Source organism: Protopterus annectens, chromosome 2.part1 (assembly GCF_019279795.1).
Source record: "Protopterus annectens isolate FY-2018-M chromosome 2.part1, PAN1.0, whole genome shotgun sequence".
NCBI lineage: Eukaryota > Metazoa > Chordata > Ceratodontiformes > Protopteridae > Protopterus > Protopterus annectens.
Genome location: NC_056729.1, coordinates 33,401,319 through 33,421,951, shown reverse-complemented (window position 1 = coordinate 33,421,951; position 20,633 = coordinate 33,401,319). Strand labels below are relative to the sequence as shown.

The window sequence follows — 20,633 nt, the reverse complement described above, 5'->3', positions numbered from 1 at the left end:
ACTTGTCAGGCCCACAATAAAAACTCAAACAAAAAACTTCTCAAGCACTGTAAACATTCAGTTTACAGACAAAACTTCTTTACACTGGCATCATGCCTTAGGGTGCTATACCTATTTATGCCTATGCATTCCCTCGAACTGCAAAGATTTAGCAGTGAAACCCTCCACTCCAGAGTTGCCAGACTACAGGGATAGGCTTTTTACATTATGTGTCCGCCTTAATGGTTCACCACTAACATACAGAATATTAATACAAGGGGCATACCACCTCCATGCATGTGCCTTATTCTAGATGTCACGCCAGGATTTACACACCAGTTTCATCCAAACCAAGAGTCAACTCTAACAGCCTGCTCCAATGGAATACAGGGATAAAGTTCTGATTACTACCCAGGAGAACAGAGTCTGATCAGTAGATTAGGCATCTACTAGAGATAACAGGCAAGGGGAAGGATTGATGTGGGTTAATTGCCTCTCCTCTCTTCAGGGTGTGTACAGCACATGTCCAGGTAAGCTTAGTCTCGAGGCACATTCCCGGGTGGAGACAGAGACAATAAAGGAGTGCTGGCACTGAAGGAGCAGGGAAGCCTTGAACTACATAGCCTGCCGAAGCAAGCTACCCACCCTTGCTAATGTCCACTGCATGCTGAACTCTGGGACAGCTTACCAGGCATGCACAACTAGGTTAGAGACTAAAAACAGAAATCATCTACTATCATGGATGTCAGCAACACACTCAAACCCTGAAAGAAAAGACTGAACTGCAGGACTTTAGCCTCTAAGGAATAAATAGGCCTATAAAGCAAGAGGAGGTGGAAGCTCAACGAGAGAAATAAAAGTCACTGGCAATAAGCTCACCCCAAGATGACAATCAACCACTGGTCACTTGCCCTCTATACACAGCAAGAGGGTCTCTTGCATAAGTGACTGTAGTTAAACCTGATATGCTGGCACTGCTAGTAATGGCACAGTCCCATACCACCAATCTGATAGAAGCAAACAATTTTCCATACTATCTTTTGCAACTTGCTATTTAGAAACTCATGAATCCTTTCATCTGAAAATCTGCTTAGAATATTTAGTTACAAGGTCACCTGCACTCAGTGTTTGCTCTAGAAGACAAGCAGGTAGGGCCAGACTGCTGAAACTGCAATCAAAGATCATCCAAAGACTTAATAAAAAGCCTGCATTTTAAGACAATGGCTGGGGCAGCAGCAAAGCAAGTATTTTATTTATTTACTTTTGTTTACTGGGATACTTCGGCTGGGTGAGAGACCATCTTCAGCAGAGGCCTGGGGAGAAAAGCTCCAGAGACAAGCTACAAAATATTCAACAAACACAAAACACACACATAGGTTACAGAGATTTGGTTGATTACAAAGTAACTTGCAGGTTGTTCAAAAAATTCTAAGAAGAATACAGTCCGAAATGTAGTGTAGAGAGCAGTAACACAAATAAGTAGACTAGGGGGATGCAAGATTTCCTATCGGAAATATGCAAGTATAATATTTTCATTATAGGGAGGTTGACGGGAGAGTAGAGAAGGGAATGGAGGAGTTAGTACAGAGAAAAAGCAGAGGAGGGAGAGAGAAATGGATGGGTATTAAGTGTATAGGACAGGGGACAGAGGGAATTAGTGTATGCTAGAAGGAGTATAGTAAGTAAACAGAAGTTAGAAGGGAGAATGTGATGAATGGGTGGGGAGGATAGGAGTTAGTGTAATAAGTACATAAGTTTGACATATATACGGTGGGTATGAATGAGAGAAGAGTAGGCTGGGCACCTGTGAAACTTCATTTCAAATATAAAATTTCAGAAAGAGACCATGTTAAATTGATGCAATTCCTAAAACCAACAAAATGCATTACAGAAAAAAATATGTATGCATTTCTTTTATTCCACTGCATTCATCTCTGAACACCTGTACCTGTTGCATTAAAATGCTACTGTTAAACTAAAAAAGCCATACTTGACAACTTAGGCTGACACATGAAACAAGGTAACAAGAAGGCTGGTGCTATTAAAAGTAAAGGCTACATACCTGATTAACCACATTCTGTATAAATGTTGGTGTATGATGATGCTGTTTTTGCTGGACTGCATTTTCCATTGCCACCTGGGCTACAGTACTGGGATCAGCTCCAGCTGGAACAGCCATCATTGTTGCACTACAGCCAGCATTATTGGGATCACTGATTGTAACAATCCTAACACCAACTTTACTAGAAATTGCTGGAATTGTATCTCTGTCTAGATCCTCTGCTGGCCTTTTTAAAACTCTACAATCCACAGATCCACTGCTAGATAAAGAACTGGATACTGTAGGTCCTGAGTGGGAAATTGGCATGGATTGACAACCTGTGGTAAAAGCTACAGAGGATTTAACATGTGAGGATACAACTACGCTTGGGCGCTGTTGAGGCACAACTGAATTCAGACTCCTTGCTGCAAGCCCATTAGTTATTTCTGTAGTAGTTCCAATAACTTGTGAGGGTGGGGAATTAACAGTCTCACGTGTAGTGCTTATGAAAAATGAAGTATTTGCTGAAGACATAGGACCATTAAATGTTCTTTCCACATGTTCACTTTTAAGAATGTCTTCCTGTCTAGACTTTAAACTGTTATGTTGTTCATGAACTGAAATGTCACCATTACCTAAATGGTTGGAAGCTTTGTGATTGGGAATGCTTTTGCTTAAATGAGAACCATCTACCTTTTCAAAGTCACATATTCCATTAACTAAAGACTTTTTTAAGTCGGTCTTTATTTCCTGCATTCCCATTTGCTCACAGTTCTGCTTCCCAAGAGTTCTGTTCTCACACAAATCTAATAATGGTCCATTAGGGATCTGTGTATGCATCTTCCCTGAGAACGATGGAGGTAGATTAGAGTCACTGTACTTTCTCCCGTTTACAAGATTCCCTACACGAACTTCAGTTTCTCGTGCATCTCCATTACTGGACTTTGAGCCACTTAGACAAGAAGGATTTTCCATTACTTCAATTTTTCGTTCATGCAAATGTAAACCTGTTGCTTCTTTTGCCTCCTCCTCCTTTTGGCATATTATTTTGTCCCCTTTAAGTGAAGGTGCAAAAGGAGGACTTACTGATTGTCCAACATGTGGTGCCTGAGTAGTCGAAATAGTCTGCATCTGAAGTCCGACTCCTGACTGACTTCCACTAGCTGCAATAATCTGAGTTGCAGTTCCTTGACTTACAGCTGCTGTAGCAAAAGATGTATTTGGCACAACTGTAATGGTAACTTGACTACCAGATGTTCCCTGAAAAATGGTTGCAGGACTATTAGCAGATATCAACTGGCCTGGTAATATTTGCAAGTTGGAAATGGGCACCGTCTGCACTGATCCTTGTGACTGAAGTGAACTCTGGACCAGTTGTACATTCTGCTGACCAACCAATAACTGTTGAGTGGAAGGCTGACCCTGAACACCAAAACTCTGTGACTGGTTATTAGCTACCTGATAAACCACCTGAGGACTTGGAGTTCTTGCATTGTTAGGAGGAGGAATCTGTGGTGCAGGGAGAATAAGTTTACCCCCAGGAGTTGAAGCACACCGTTTGGGAAGAAGCAACTGTTTTATCAAACTTGATTCCCCAGAGGCTGGCTGACCAGCTGCTGCAACAGGTGTTTGGGGCTGAACTTGCAACTGTACCTGCTGCTGGTGAGGCTGAACTTGCTGCTGATGAGATGGAACTTGCAGCTGATGAGGCTGAACTTGCAACTGAACTGGCTGCTGATGGGGCTGAACTTTCAACTGAACATTCTGTTGCTGAGAATGAACTTGCAACTGATGGGGCTGAACTTGCTGTTGAGACTGAACTTGCAACTGAACTTGCTGTTGATGGGGTTGAACCTGCAGTTGAACCTGCTGCTGATGGGGCTGAACTTGCAGCTGTGCATGCTGATGACTAGGTTGAACATGCAAATGGGTGTGCTGCTGATGAGAAGGAATTTGTAATGGAGACTGCTGCTGTTGATGAGACTGTATCTGCAAATGAACTTGTTGGTAGGGTGGGGCATGCATCTGTGTCTGCTGTTGGCTTTGTGGGATCTGCAATGAAGCCTGATGTTGGTGGGGTGGAACCTGCAATGAAGCCTGCTGTTGGTGTGAAGAGACTTGCAGTTGAACCTGTTGTTGAGGTGGAACATGGAACTGGGGCTGCTGCTGATGGGGATGAACTTGTATGTGGGCCTGCTGCTGATGAGCTGAGACCTGCAACTGCGTCGGCTGCTGATGCGACGGGACCTGCAACTGCGCCTGCTGCTGATGCGACGGGACCTGCAACTGCGTCTGCTGCTGATGCGACGGGACCTGCAACTGCGTCTGCTGCTGATGCGACGGGACCTGCAACTGCGTCTGCTGCTGATGCGACGGGACCTGCAACCGCGCCTGCTGCTGATGCGACGGACCTGCAACTGCGTCTGCTGCTGATGCGACGGGACCTGCAACTGCGTCTGCTGCTGATGCGACGGGACCTGCAACTGCGTCTGCTGCTGATGCGACGGGACCTGTAACTGCGTCTGCTGCTGATGCGACGGGATCTGCAACTGCATCTGCTGCTGATGCGACGGGACCTGCAACTGCGTCTGCTGCTGATGTGACGGGACCTGCAACTGCGCCTGCTGCTGATGCGACGGGACCTGCAACTGCATCTGCTGCTGATGCGATGGGACCTGCAACTGCACTTGCTGCTGATGCGATGGGACCTGCAACTGCACTTGCTGCTGATGCGATGGGACCTGCAATTGCATTTGCTGCTGATGTGATGGGACCTGCAATTGCACTTGCTGCTGATGTGAAGGGGCCTGCAACTGTGTCTGCTGTTGATGTGAAGGGGCCTGCAACTGTGTCTGCTGCTGATGTGATGGGACCTGCAAATGGGCTTGCTGTTGATGGGGCTGCACTTGAAATTGTACATGCTGCTGATGGGAGTGAACTTGCAATTGTGCCTGTTGCTGATGGGACTGAACCTGCAACTGCACTTGCTGCTGATGGGACTGAACCTGGAATTGTGTTTGCTGCTGATGGTGCTGAACATGCAAGTGTGCCTGTTGTTGATGGTGGTGAAGTAACTGTGGCTGCTGTTGAAGGGACTTGACTTGAATTTGGGATGCCTGCTGCTGCTGAGACTGAACTAAATGAACTTGCTGCGGATGTGTCTGGACCTGCAAGTGAAGCTGCTGCTGCTGCTGCTGCTGCACATTCAGCTGAACTTGTTGCTGCTGCGGCTGAACGTTCAGCTGAACTTGCTGTGGCTGCTGTGGCTGAGCACTCAACTGAACTTGCTGCTGCTGCGGCTGTGGTTGAACATTCAGCTGAACTTGCTGCTGCTGCTGTTGCTGTGGCTGGACTTGCATCTGAACCTGCTGTTGCTGCTTCTGCTGAGGGGGTAATGTATACTGCTGCTGTACTCTCTTTACAGAAAGCATCTGGCTTACTGTTGGAGGAGGGCCCTGTGACTGTGGCGCTGAAGGAGGAGATGTTATTACTGTAGAAACCTGATTACTACTAACTGGACCAGGAGATGATGAGGATGGTGTGATAGATGTGTGGCCGGTCAGCTGAACTGTTTGCCCACTCGAAACAGTAGCAGGATTTGTAAGCACAATCTGATGAATGGCAGGTGCATAAGCTTGTCCTTGCTGAGATGACTGACTAACAAACACTACACTTTGCTGGGGGCCCTGCTGCTGCTGGGACTGCTGTACAATAGCAGATGACACTTGCTGAGGAGGTATAGGTTTTGGTGCAATAGTCTGGAAGCCTACTCTAGATGTCTGAGAGGTCTGAACACCCGTAATATTGACTACATGTCCGGAAGTAACCTGGAAGTTCTGCACTGTAGCAGCAGACATAATATTAGCTGATGAAGCGGACACGTACTGCTGAGGTGCTATTATGACCGTATCTTGTTGCTGACTAGTTGCTACTGTCTGATGAGATGGAGCCTGCACAGTGTGAGAGGGTGTAGTTAATGGTTGTCCTTGTGATGCAGATGCAGCTGGTATACTCTGCATTCTTCCAAAGATATGGGCTTGAGGAATAGCTTGCTGAATCACTGTAACAGGGGTACAAGAGGGTATCTGACCAGATGCAACAGTACTTAATGGGGTCTGCTGATGAAGTAATTGTTGATGTAATAATGGCTGGCTAACAACAGTGAATGAAGGCTGAGAAGTGTTATGATTCTGGACCACAGAACACGGAGTTCCTCCTACAGAAACACTAACAGGAACAGATGAATGAGGAACCGAACTTTGGATTACTGTAGCTTTAACTATTTCAGAAGAAAGTGTCTTTTTATTTTGAGGAACAGTCACTGCAAGGTTTTGCTGTTGCTGAACTGGTGGACTTTGAGCAATTCTAGAAACAGCATGAGTTCCACTCTCTGCTCCTGGAACTGGGAATATCATTTGCGATACTGCTGGATTTGGAGACTGGGTGGCAACAGGCGTCTTCTGAACAGAATTTCCCATACTCTGTGGTCCATGTGGGATACCTACCAAAACAAGAAAAAGGACAATAAAGATGCATTTTAAGCTGCACGTAAAGTAAAGCAAACACGTAAATGGTTCTGAAGTGAGAGAGACTGAACTCATTCCACCAGCAACAGTATATCTGGTTATATGATGTTCATAACTACAGCCAGTGCACTCAGACTCTTCTGAATTAAACCTAGCACTGACAGTGAATATACAATTCTTTATTCTCCTCATATTCTGTTGATGTACTGAGTATGCTGCAAAAAGATAGTAGTTAAACAAAAATTGATTGCTGCTGGACATTGAAGTGCCACTTGGCCTACAGTCATGCTTCAATTAGTCAAAAAAGAATGTGCACATCTCACTGAAATACTGCATAGTGCAGTTTTACTGCTTAAAGACAGGAGAAACCACAAAAACTGAATGGTTTGGTTTGCTTTAATAGTACCAGCTTGAAATAAAAACAAGTCTTTTACGTCGAGAACAACAAGAGGAAATAAAAGAGCAACACAATCTTAGTGATACAATACCTTACAATGAGACTAACAGGTCACATAAAAGATGTTTCTACTGTAAAACTTTACAGTAGATTTTTCCATTTCTGCATTTGTGAGTTGCTCTTGCACATGTCATTTGGTAAAAGAAAACCAGACTACATGTTTTAGCTTCTCTAGAATTCTCTGCTTCTGAATTCTGTACTACTATAAGCGGCACAAAGGGTAAACAGCCTCACCAAGATATGGCCATAATAACAGTAATTATTAACAGCATGGGATTCTTAAGGTGGGCTTTAGGCCTTGTTCATAATGAACTACTTATGAACAATTAGTGTTATGAATACAATAATGACTTTCAGAATTATTTTGTGGGAATGCTATCCAAAAATATAACAAGAACTATATAGTTTATAAATTAACTCCTGAGTTCTAAAAGTAACCATTTGAAATATTGGGACCTGCTATGGCAAGTCCTGAAATGCTGAGAATGAATGGCTGAAACAACAGACTTCAATAGACCAAGTCTGACATGGCCATTTCTAGGAATATTTCCTTTCCTCAGAAATATGGCAAAATCAGAGTTAGTATTTTATATATATATATATATATATATATATATATATATATATATATATATATATATATGTGTGTGTACATATATATATATATATTATATATATATATATATATACACACACACACACACACACACACACACACACACACACACACACAAACAGGATATCAAAAGTTTACACAACCCTGTTAAAATGTCAGGTTTTTGTGATATAAAATATGAGACCACAATAAATCATTTCAAAACGTTTCCCACGTTTAATATGACATATAACCTGCACAATTCAATTCAAAAACAAATCTGTTCGGGAAAAAGTATAAAAAATAAAAAACATACAATACGCTGGTTGCATAATTGTGCACAGCCTGTGCACAGAAGGTATCTTTAGCTCATCTAAGAGCATTGTACTGTCTCAGTGAAAAGTTGAAATGTGTTTCTGAGATTATTCTTTTTTTACCGCTTGATCAAACATCAGGCATACGAACAAGGTTGGCTATCTTTGGTGGGTGGGGGGTAAGGAGTCATCCTTTGTGTGCACATTTTATAGCAACAAGTTGAATTATATTTCTGTCACTGTTTATTCTTTCACTTATGTTACAGTCTAGCAGCAGAGAGGTAACAGACGGTAGCTGTCTTTTCAGGATAGAAAAGAACAGGCATGGTGCTGTGGTAGTTGTGTGACTGTGGAATTGGTTTGCTTGCGTCTTTCGGCTTTTCCAGGTTAGGGGTCGCCACAGCGGAACTCCGGTCCGCTAATGATTGGTAGTTGATTTTTACATGCCGAGTTACCAGCCCTGACGCACAACCTTCAACGAAGGTACGCCCATTCACGCATGTCTCCACGCATAAGACGCTCTAGCTGAGAATCGAACCGGACAGCGTCTTACTATGAGGCGACAACGCTATTGCAGCAGCACCACCACCACCACGGACTGACTGTGGAATTGGTAAATATAATTAAATAGGTATGTGGCCAAAGCCTCTGTGTTGTGTGTGTTTGGTGCAAAAAAGTGTGCTGTGTGCGAGCATATATATATATATATATATATATATATATATATATATATATATATATATATATATATATATATATATACGCATACACATCTATTACATACATATACACACACATATATGTGTCTCTGCTCTACACTGGCATCGCTAAATTTTGCAAACTGACAACACACTGACTGCAGGTATCATCAAAATGATATGTTATTAGATTGAAATTGAAAGTTTTGGTAATTTTGCGCTGACAATGTGATGGAAATCAGTGTTTCTGCATGTTCTATGGGATAGTTGGGGCCCCACTAATGCACAACCGTGGAGTTAGTATGCAAGTAAAGGATGTGTTGCGGGTTCAGGGGAACAAGCCTCCACCTGAAAAAATTACTTGTTTTTTGATTTTCTGAGTATTTCTGAGACAGGAGTGGTGTCACTAACATGCACTAGTAAGACAGCATTTATATTAAAAGCTGAAATGTGTAACTGTTGTTGAGTTGCAGTCAATTTATATCGGGTGTAGGTATGTGAGATGCATACATCTTACAATCCTCACCATACCCTAAATGGGAAATGTTTCAAAGCTAGGATACATATTTGTGGAGTAATACTACAGGTTGTACATACAAACACAGTGGAATAACAGCTCATGAAAGAAAAGTGATGGTTTTGAATCACTGAGTCAGCAGCCATTCTTGTTAATGTTAGGAGATTTGTAGGTTACTTTTAAAAGGTTCAGTATTTTAGAGTACTGAATTGAGTTATTGCTTTTTTGGAATGGTAGGTTGCGTTTTTCCTGTATTTTGATGACTGGTCCTTTACAAAGTACTTTAGCTGGTATAGCTTTGTGTTGTTCATAATTTATATGTTAAGGTATGTGTTTTGTTAGGTGGTGTCATTGTTATGATATGTGCAAGTGTGTAATGAGTGTTCAGTGTTGGTATGTGTAGGCCATTTTTGTGTGCAACTCCATTGTTGTATTTGATGTACTGATTTCCACCGTCAGCAGTAATGGGATTTTTATGTTATGATGCGCGGAAGCATTTGATGCTGTGTGCGCAGGTTAAAGTTTTTTTTTTTTTGTGACTGTATTCAAAATGTATTTCCATTTTAGTAGTACTAGACTTTTTTCAGAGTTCCTGTATGTTATATTTATTAAGATTTCCCTACCAAGATGGAGCACTGATCCGTGTGGACCTACTTCAGGCTCATCCCAGATGTGTGATTAACAGTGACAGAAGTAGAATTTGCAATGAAAATTTACAGGCAGAAGTTGAAAGGACAACACAGCTTCAAAATACATTCACAAAGTGTAAGCATGCCAACATTAAAACAAGTACAGTAGTAAGGAGCTATTTACAATGCACAGGCATACACAATATGACAAAGCACATATTTCTGTTAGAGGCTTTGTATAAGTAGTACATGAAAACAGATGGTGAGGAGAGGAAAGACATAGGAGTTTTAGGCAGTGGAGTCTGACAAAGGAGATGGTCATAACTGTTATGTACTGCATGGAATGTGATGATTACACTAGAGCGTCTTCTGTGTGGAGACATGCATGAATAGGCGTACCTTCGTTGAAGGTTGTGTGTCAGGGCTGGCAACTCGGCACGTAAAAATCTACTGCCAATCATTAGCAGACCGGAGTTCCACTGTGGCAACCCCTAACCGGGAAAAGCCGAAAGACACAACTCAGAAAAAGACAAACCAGTAAAGGGCCAGAGTGGAGTGTGACCTGACCTTAAAAAGAAGTGAAGTACTCATGAATACCATTCCATCGGTGTTGCCCAATTTCATTCTTCCTTAACTGTTTGGTTTGGATCTTATCTCTGGATCCGACTCAGCTGTTGCTTGAACTCATGGCCACCAAAAAGTTCTCCCTAACAGCTCAGATGTTGTTTGCTGTTTGACAAAGTAGGAGGTACTATTACAAAATTCTTAACAGAAGAATCTATATCTAGAGCTCAACTTGAAGGACAGTGGGGTCCTTATAAACTCTTGTTCTTCCAGAAATCAGTTGTGAAAAAGGATGGGGAGTTGAGAAAATGAAAATGGACAATACAGATGGAATGTTAAGGTGAATGCATAACATCTTTATCTGCTGTCAATTTTTATTCTATCCTCAACTGCTGGGACAGAGTCCCCAGCAACCTAAATTCCTGGGGGGACTTCTAAGGAAAGACATTCTTGAGCACAGTTGAGCCAAATGTTGCTCTTCCCAGAGAACAAATGTAGTTTGTAATGAGTAACAAAGGTAGGAGGATTGGCCCAAGTTGCAGCTAGCACATATTTCATCCATGGAAGCTCTAGATAAAAACACTGAAGTAGCAGCCATGAAACTAGTTGAATGAGTTCTTACAGGTCTTGGTAAGGATAGGCCTAATTTGCTGTAGACAAATGATATTCAGTCAGTTAGCCAGCCATCTGGCTAGAGTTACCTTTGCAACTGATTGGCCCAATTTAGAATCTGCAAAGGAAACAAATAATTGATCTGTCTTCCTATTTCTTTTGTCCTACGCAAGTAAAAATGTAACTGTCTGTGGGCATCCAAAAAATGCAACATATATTCACCTTTGTTCATAAATTTAGAAAAGACTGGCGGATTCATGGATTGTTAATACTGGATTCTGACACCACCTTAGGAAGGAAAAGAAGGATTGGTATGTAATAATACTACATCCTTATGAAAAATCAAGTAGGGAGGTTTACAGGACAATGCCTGAAGTTCTAAAATTCTTCTAGTGGAGGTAATGGCCACTAGAAAATAGTTTTCCAGGTCAGAAATTTAAGATCACATTTTGTTGCTGGTTCAAAAGGGGTGTGAATTAATGCCTGCAGTACCAGATTTACATCCCAAGGTGGAGTAGGATCATTACAGGGAGGCCTCAGCAGGAAGGTGCCTCTCAAAAAGGCCTTGCAAAGCTTAGATGAAGCCAAGGAAGAATTTTCAAACCCAATAGGCAAGTCGGAAATTCTGCTAACTGACCTCTAATTGTTAATGAGCTAGTTCCCGCATTACAAATAGTTATCAAAAAGTCAAAAACTCTTTGTAGAGGAGATGCGAAGGGGTCAGGTCAGCGCATTTCTGATGTGCCCAAAAAACAAACCTTTTCCATTTACTCGTATAAAGTTTTCTTGTAGAAGCCTTATGGGAAGATAACAGTACATGATGAACAGGGGAAGAGAGCATCAGTTGTCTGGTTATTAAGAGAATTGGAGAAACCAGGCTGTTAGCTTGGGGTTTGAGATATTCGGATGAATCATGCCTGTTGGTTGAGATAGGAGGTCTGCATTCGGATCCAGAATCCAAAGTGGATAAAGTGGATGAGGCCAAAGGAACAGGAATCAAATCTGTTGAGGCCAGTAAGGTGCAATGAGGATGACTCTGCTTTTCAACCAGCCAGCTTTCTGCAGAAATACTGGAATTAGGTGAATTGGTGGGTAACCCACAAAGGAGACTAGGAGGGAACCAATCTTGGAGTAGACCATCCCTTTGTGATTCCTCTGGTGGGGGGATGCAGGACAAAGAAGATGCTGCATTTGTTGTTTAGGGGAGAAGCAAAAAGACTGCAACAAGGCTGTCCCTACTTATGGAAAATCATTTTTGTCATTTTCAAGTTGGGAGACCACTTGTGAGGTAGCAGAACACACCTGCTCAATTTGTCTGCTATCACGCTGGACTTCTCTGAAATGTGCACTGCTATCAGAAAGCAGTTGGAAGAGATCACCTATTGCCACCACTCTGAGGGCTTCTCAACCCAAGGAGTAAGACCTGGTTTCTCCTTGTTCATGTATGTACCAGACTACTGACATGTCTGTCTGTATCACAACTGTCTCGAAAGGGAGAGTGTCTTGAAATGCCTACAATGCACTGCTCTCATTTTCAGGACACTGATGTGTGTATTGACCTCTTCGGGGGGGCCACATGCCTTGGACCATCTTCCCCAGGAAGTGCCCCCCCCCAAAAAAAAAATCTGGAAAGTGTCCATAGTCACTACAGCATTGGGTTGAGGGGAAAACAAAGAATTTGATATGACTGAATCCACCAAAGATCTCTCTTGCATGCCTGAGCGACTCTTATTTTGGCTGACATGCATTGATAAAGAATCAATCACCGTGTTGCTAACAACCATTAAAAGATTTTCTCATGAAATCTTAACAGAGAAACTAAAATTATGGCCACTGACTCCATAAGCTTGAAGGATCAAACAGGCTGAAATTGTAGTACTGTAAATTATTTTCCTGACTTGGAATCTGACAGTCTGCACTGACTTAGAGTGCCTTTGTTACAGAAAGGGGGCAAGTACTCTTGAAGGTACTGGATCCAGACTAGGTGAATATCTGGTCCTAGGTATTAGACTCGGATCTGAAGTGCTTGGATCTGAGGAAGGTTTTGTTGGATCCAACAGCGGTCAAATCGCAGCAGCCTTTGGATCCAGTTTATGTTTTTTATATGCGCCTCAGAAGATGATTAAGTCGATGATCCAGAAGGCTTCGGAGACTTATTAGAATGCTCCTTTGCTTTTGGTTTGGGGGATTGAGCCCCAGCAACTGCTTCTGAGAAAGAACTTGGAAGTAAACCCTTCAATATCAGCTTATTTTTTTCCATTCGCTATCACACAAGGATTAAAATTCTTACAAACAGTACAATCAACCTGAAGGTGGTTCAGGCCCAAACAATAGACAGTGTGTGCGTGTGTCGGACAAGGGCAATCTGTGCCCACACTTATGGCATTTTTTAAATCTCGAAGGACCTTTTTCAGCCATCCTGCACACAAGATGACAAAATTAAATAACAGAAGGAAAGCACATTACTTATATTTATGTATATGCATACTCACATAATTGAACATCCAAATGTTTGACTTTTACATGGCCGAGACCATATGATCGAACATTACTAGGTGTTCGATAGCCTCTGATTGTTGTTTAATATTCACTATGATTTTCTGATCTGACTTTATCCTGTATGATGATTCCACTATGTTACTGCATTTCATGTGATAACATTATGCAGTTTATTAACTGAACTATGTATGTTGAAGCTTTTCTTCCTGGGCCTCTGCTGAAAATGGGATTCATGACCAGTCAGACTTTCCCAGTAAACAAATGCCAAATAAATAACATTTCATGAACAAAGTTGAGATGCCATGGGGGAGAAATTTGCTTTCAATGGGGTCTCAAGTGCACCACTCCTTTCATAAACTGACAAGAAAAAGACAAGAGAGGGATCCATGATGGATGCATAAGAGATAAGCTACTTCGAGTAGCTTACACAAATACTTCAAAACAGAGAAGCAGACACCATGCAGAGCTCTCTGTTACTGGACTGGCACCACCTAGAAAACCTCTTTTACTTATAAACAAAAGATTCTCTAGTTGCAGGTTTTCCTGCACCCTTCAATACCTGCTGTACATCCTAATGGGACAACTAAATGGTATCAAAAATCATCCATGTTGTCAGTTGCAACTGCTCTAAGTTGGGGTGCACCAGTTGCCCCCTAACACTGACAGATCCAAAGTGCTAGGAAGCTTGCAGTAATTGCCCTTGGCCAATTTCATTAAAAAAGGAAAACCAACTTTGCCTGGGCCAAAAGGGGATCACCAAACTGATCTTAGGCAATTGTTTCATCATCTTCAAAAGTATCTTGGGTATCAGTGGAAAGGCATAAAGGAACACTCCCATCCAGGGAAATGAGAATGTGTCTATCTAAGCATGGCTGCAAAGATGTCTTGAACAGAATTTTTCCATCTGCCTGTTTCCAAAGAAGGCAAACAGATCTATTTGAGTAAGACCTCTGTCCTAAGGCTCCCCGCGTGAGGGTCCATCTGGGAAGTGTTTAGTCTGTCTGCTATTATGTTTTGCTCAGACATGACGTATGAGGCCTGTAGCAACAGACAATGCTGTAGGGCTAGTTCCAGGCCATTAATGCCAACCAGCACAGAGGATATGCCCTTGTACTCCCTTTGTTCAGATACCATATAACCGTGGTGTTGTCTGTGACCATTAAAAGGGGTCATGGAGACCAAACGTGGGAAAAAGTTATTAAGACTTGAATCACTGCTAACATTTCTTTGGTGTTTATGCACTTTACAGGATCTGAAGGATGCCTTAGCCATGTACTTAAAACTCCCCTGGACACTGCTCCCCATGTAAAATCTAACAAATATTCTGGAGGGAGAAAGGTAGACCTAGATTGAGAGACATTTGATCCCTCCACCATTATAATTCTTGTTTCACAAATTTGGTACTGGTACTTGGAACGCTATGGGATCCAGGTGCTGGGTTCAACAATTATTTGCAAGAAACACTGAATCTTGATCAAGTGGAGTCTGGCATGTGGTATCATGAGGAGGCCTAGAATTATGTGAAACACTCTTGCAAAGGCATCTTCTTGAAGAGAATAATTTCTGAAAATATTCTGAAAAGTCAGGGCTGTGTCTTCTGGTAGAAAGGCCAGTCTTTTTTTTTTTTTTATATAGAAAGGCCATTTTTTTTTTAAATCTGTGTCTATTATACACCCCAGGAAGAAAATTCTTTGTGAGGATATGAGACAGGACTTTTGTAGGTTCAGCTTGAAGTTGAGAGCAACTAGAATTCGATAACCATCTTTCATATCTAAAGTCACCATGAAGCAGTGGTACAGAAGAAGGGATAGGATTGTTCCGCAGGGTAAGTGTTTTGAATTTGGGTACTTTCAAAAAGGTACGACAAATACAACACTGGTCCCCATGACAGCTCTTTTTTGGATACCAAAAAGTTTCTGGAGTAAAATCCTTATCCTTTTTGTGGTACAGGAACTGGCTCTACAATCTCTGCTTGCAACTTTGAAAGAGTACAGACGCAACAGACATGTCAGGTCCTACAGGGATCGGTCCTGGGTCCTCTCCTGTTTGGTATCTACTTCTCTGAAGTCCAAGCCAACACGAATGGACTCTGGCTGACAAAGTTCGCAGACGATTGCAAGTTGGGAGCCATAATTAACTCCACAAGTGATGTTGACATCCTACAGAAAGGCCTCACTGAGACCAACGATTACGCCTTACGCTCAATACCAAAAAATGCGTCAACCCTTTGGGAAAAACCCGGTTCCCATGAATTACCACATTGATGGTAATCCACTGAACACAGAAGGCGTTATAAGAGATCTAAAACACAGGTTGACAGAAACCTCTCTTTTGACCACCACATTGCCAATGTGGTCAGAAAGTCCTTCTATATGGCACGTCTCATTACTAAGAGTTTTGCATCCAGGAAGAAAGAGGTCATTGTCTCCCTCTACTCTTCCCTCATTAGGCCAATCATTGAGTACAATGCCCCCATTTGACATGTATCTCACTAAACACCTGCAGCAACTGGACAGGCTGCAAAAGTACCTCACAAAGAGGACCCTAGGCCTTAAACATTTGTCCTATATGCACAGACTAAAAAAAACTCCCAACTATTCTCTGTCTCATATCACCTACTTAGAGGCAATCTCTGCTTGACTTACAAAGCCATGTCTCACCCAGCTCTGTCAGAAATGCTGCATCTGAAGAAATCCCAATCCCTCCGCACCACACACGCTCCAGAGACCCCAACCTCATTACCACAATCAACAGAACATGCTGGAGGGACAGGTTCATAACCCAGAGACTGCCCATGCTATGGAACAGACTTCCTATACATGTCAAGCAGAGCGCCTCACTGGCCCTCTTCAAGACAAATCTTGATGAGTGGATGGGAAACTGAAAATTCACCCCAGGGATCACTCCAGTGGCTTTACTAGACAGAAGTATTGGGAACGAAGGTCAGGTGGCACAATGCCAGGGTAATCCGATGGGCTAGGCTTGTAAAGGCTCCAGGGCCATTAGCCTAGTACACACCTATGAACCTATAAGATAGAATAATAGAATAACAGCGAAAAATACAAGATTTGGCTTGAGAGCAGGCCTGACGTGTCTTGAAACTCTAAGCTGCAAAAGAGATATGAAAGGAAGGGAAGAGAGGCACTATGGGTAACCTTCGCTCGAGAGTTTCTGGTTGGCGTGAGCTTGTTATATCAGCTGAATCAGTTCAGAGGATGGAAATGAAACCCAGCTGTCATGAATGAATGACGATTGACAACATAAGATCACTTGTTTGGTCTTAAGCTCAGGTTCATCTTCCAGAGAATCAGACTGACTGGACTCTGTCAACTAGGAAATCACCCTTGTCCTCAACAGATTCCTCATCGTTTTCTGAAAAAGAAAGGTCTGTAGCCCAACTAGCACCATGTATGGGAACACAACCACCAAAATTAGCAGTCTGCAGAACATTCAGGCATGGTAAAGCACAACAGCTTTATAAACCGCTATAATATGATTATCAGCTCTATGATGAAGCTTCTTTCCTTTTTTTGCAAACTTCACTACTAGATAAAAAATATGGTAACAGAGTATTACATCTGGCAATGGGTCTTTTACCCCAGGCTACTCTTGCACCTAAAGGATTTCGTTCTACCATATCTTTGCCATGTACTGTAACATCCTTGGAAGATGTGTCTAAAACCTGTTCCATAGTGGCCAGCAAAGATACACTAAAGGGAGACAGGGCAAAAGGTAAGTGGCCAATGAGTCGAACAGTTGCCCCAAGAGTATTACTAAAGTACAGTTGTGTACACTTACCATAAATGTAGATGTTCGAGTGTATTCACTGTTGCAGCCCTCACATATGGGTTATCCGGCTCCAGGTAGCCCTCAATCGGTCCGAATACCAGAGTCCTTGGTATATGACGTCGACTGCCGCCGGTTGTAAAACTGATGTCAGTATGTCAGGTATAAAGGGAGGCAGCTGATGCCATTTCCTCAGTTTTTCTTGCCTTAACTGTCAGGAGTCCCCAAAAGAAGGCTAATCCAGGAATGGTAGTACCCTGGACATGTCATACAAAAAATAAAAATTCATAGTCTGTACCTTAGGAAAAAAGGGGGAACAGAGGGTGGGAAACCAGGACTGCAACAGTGAATACACTTGAATATCTACATTTATGGTAAGTGTACACAACGGTACTATCTTCTTCGTGTTTCACTGTTGCAGACCTCACATATGGGTTGATTCCCACAGCCCAGTAAGAAGACAAAGGGGGGAGGCAGGATCACAGATTAAGGGTTAGTAAGTAGGCCCTGCAAAACTGCAGAGGCAAAACCAGCCCTGGATTTAGAAAACAAAGGTAGATTGTAATGCTTTGTGAAAGTATGGACAGAAGACCAAGTAGCTGCTTCTAGAATGTCCTTAGTAAGCACACCTCTTAGAAAGGCTGCAGAGGTAGAGGCTGCTCTAGTAGAATGGGTCCTAATACCCTGAGGGGGAACCTTTCCATGCTGCAGACAACAAAAGTGAATACATGGAGCAATCCATTTGGAGATGGTTTGTTTTGAAATAGCTTTACCCTGAGCCCCAGAAGCAAATAGTACAGTTTTGTACCTACCATAAATGTAGATGTTCGAGTGTACACCCTGGTGCAGTCATCACACTTGGGTTATCCTGCCGTCAGGCGGTCCCGCAGTCGGCCGGAATTCCAAAGTCCTGGTCCGGCGTCAGTTGATGTCGCCTCCTCCCTGACATCAGTGCGCTAGGGGTATATATAATGCATCCAACGCCATTTTCTTCAGTTTTTCTTGCCCCAGATGTCAGGTGCCCCCCAAAAAGGTGGTCAGTAATTAGTACCAAATTAAGTAATTTTTTCACAAACAAAATCCCTCCAGCTATAAGCAAATACATCAGGAAGTTATTCTAGAGATTTAGTCAGTTAAATCAGAGGGGACAGAGGGAGGGTAACCTGGACTGCAGCAGGATGTACACTCGAACATCTACATTTATGGTAGGTACAAAACTGTACTATGTTCATCATGTTACCCTGCTGCAGTCATCACACTTGGGTAGAATCCCAAAGCTAAGGATGGGTGGAGGAGTTATAGAGGGTTAGAGGAGGCTAGAAGGCCCTGCAGAACTGCAGTGGCGAAGTCAGCTCTAGTCTTAGAGTAAAGTGGTAAGTGATAGTGTTTGGTAAAGGTGTGTACTGAACTCCAAGTTGCAGCTTCCAAAATCTCCTTGGTTGGAACCCCCCTGAGGAAGGCTGTAGATGTAGCTGTTGCCCTGGTAGAGTGGGGCCTAATGGTAGCAGGAACTGGTTTTCCATGATGGGTATAGCAGAAACAAATGCAATGTCCTATCCATTTGGAAATGGTTTGTTTTGATATAGGCTTCCCTTGTGAAGCTGTAGCATAGGATACAAAGAGCTGGTCAGATTTTCTGAAAACCTTAGTTTTATCCAAGTAGTAACGAAGTTGCCTGTGACTGTCCAAGGAATGCAGGAGTCTTTCTACTTTGTTCTGTGGATTTGGGAAGAAGGTGGGTAAGTGGATGGTTTGATTTAAAGCCACACTGGAAACCACCTTAGGCATGAAGGAAGGATTAGCTTGTAGAGAAACTCTGTCTTGATGGAAAATGAGGAAAGGTTCCACTGCCATTAGTGCCTGCAGCTCTGAGACTCTTCTAGCTGAAGTTATTGCTAGCAGCAGGGCAGTCTTCCATGATAGAAACTGTAGATCTGCAGAGAAAGCTGGTTCAAAGGGAGGTAGCGTAAGTTTTTCCAGAACAAAATTGAGGTCCCATGTTGGTGTAGGTGCTCTCCTGGTGGGCCTAATGTTTTTAGCCCCTCTGAGGAACTGTCTTAAAAGTGGATGCGAAAATAAGGGTGGATCCGTGTTGTAGTGGGCTGAAATAGCTGATGCATGGATTTTAATGGAAGAAAAAGAAAGTCCTTTGTGCAACATCTCAGTTAAGTACTGTAGAATCTGAGGCATGTGAGGCTGAAGTGTGCTTTGGTCTTTTGCTTGGTTCCAGGCACAAAACCTTTTCCATTTGTCCGAATAGGCCTTCCTGGTGCTGGGCCTCCTAGCTTCCAAAATAACATCCATAACTGCTTGGGAAAGAGGAGCTGGCTGGATGCTTAGGTGATTTGCCATGCAGCCAGATTTAAGGTTTTGAGCTGGCTGTGAAGAATCTGATTGTTTTGCTGTGTGAGCAAATGCGCAATTTGTGGTAAAATCCAAGGTGGGCCCTGGGCCATATTCCTCAATAGTGGGTACCAGTGCTGGTGTGGCCAGTCTGGGGCTATGAGTATCAGTAGTGGTCTCTCCTTTCTGACTTTCAAAAGCACCTTTGTGAGGAGAGGCAATAGAGGGAAGGCATATACTGTCAGGTTTTTCCAACTGAATGAGAGTGCGTCCACTTTCCAAGCTTGATGGTGCAGTGTCCTTGTACAAAATTTTGTTAGTTGATAGTTTTGAGGACTGGCAAACAGGTCTATGTCTAGAAGGCCCCATTTTTGAGTTATCATTGCAAATACTTGTGGATCCAGTTTCCACTCGTGGGGATCCATGACGTTTCTGCTGAGGTCGTCTGCCAATGTGTTCTTTTTTCCTGGCAGGAATTGAGCTTGTAACTGAACTTGGTAAGCCAGAGCTGTGTTCCACAAGGTCATTGCTTGCCTGCAAAGAGGGTAGGAGTGTGTGCCCCCTTGTTTGTTTATGTACCACATTACTGTGGTGTTGTCCGTCCTTATTGTAAGTTGTCCTGGATGTAATAGATTCTTGAAGGCTGTCACAGCATTCTGTACAGCTAGCATCTCTTTTTGATTGATGTGCAGATTCCATTGATCTGCAGTCCATACGCCTTGAACGCACTTGTCCTGCCATGTGTGCCCCCCCAGGCGTAGTCCGATGCATCTGTTTGTCATAGTTTGCCTGGCTGGGGGCAAGGTGAAAGGCTGACCCTTGTTGAGGTGACATGCCTGTGACCACCATAGAAACTCCTGTTGTTGGCAGGGAATGAGGGATATCATTGTGTCCAAGCTGTGGCTGTGTTGAGACCATACGCTTTTTAGATACCACTGTAATTTCCTCATATGCAGCTTTGCAAATGGTATTAATAGTATGCAAGATGCCATGAAGCCCAAGGCCTGCAGAATTTTTCTTGCAGGTAGTTGGGTCTTTGTTGCCATTGTTTTGAAGTATTGAGTCAGTTGTAG

The 20,633-nt window shown here is 42.8% G+C and overlaps 1 protein-coding gene across 1 annotated transcript in view; it reads right to left on the bottom strand.

The window, feature by feature from the left end:
- Positions 1–3,686: 3,686 nt before the first annotated feature.
- ARID2 (AT-rich interaction domain 2) overlaps positions 3,687–20,633 on the bottom strand; it is a gene marked incomplete in the record, with an annotated part of 2,057,481 nt that continues 2,040,534 nt past the window's right edge. The window contains 1 exon segment of the mRNA XM_044061997.1: positions 3,687–6,521. Coding sequence (XP_043917932.1) covers positions 3,772–6,521 — 2,750 coding nt within the window.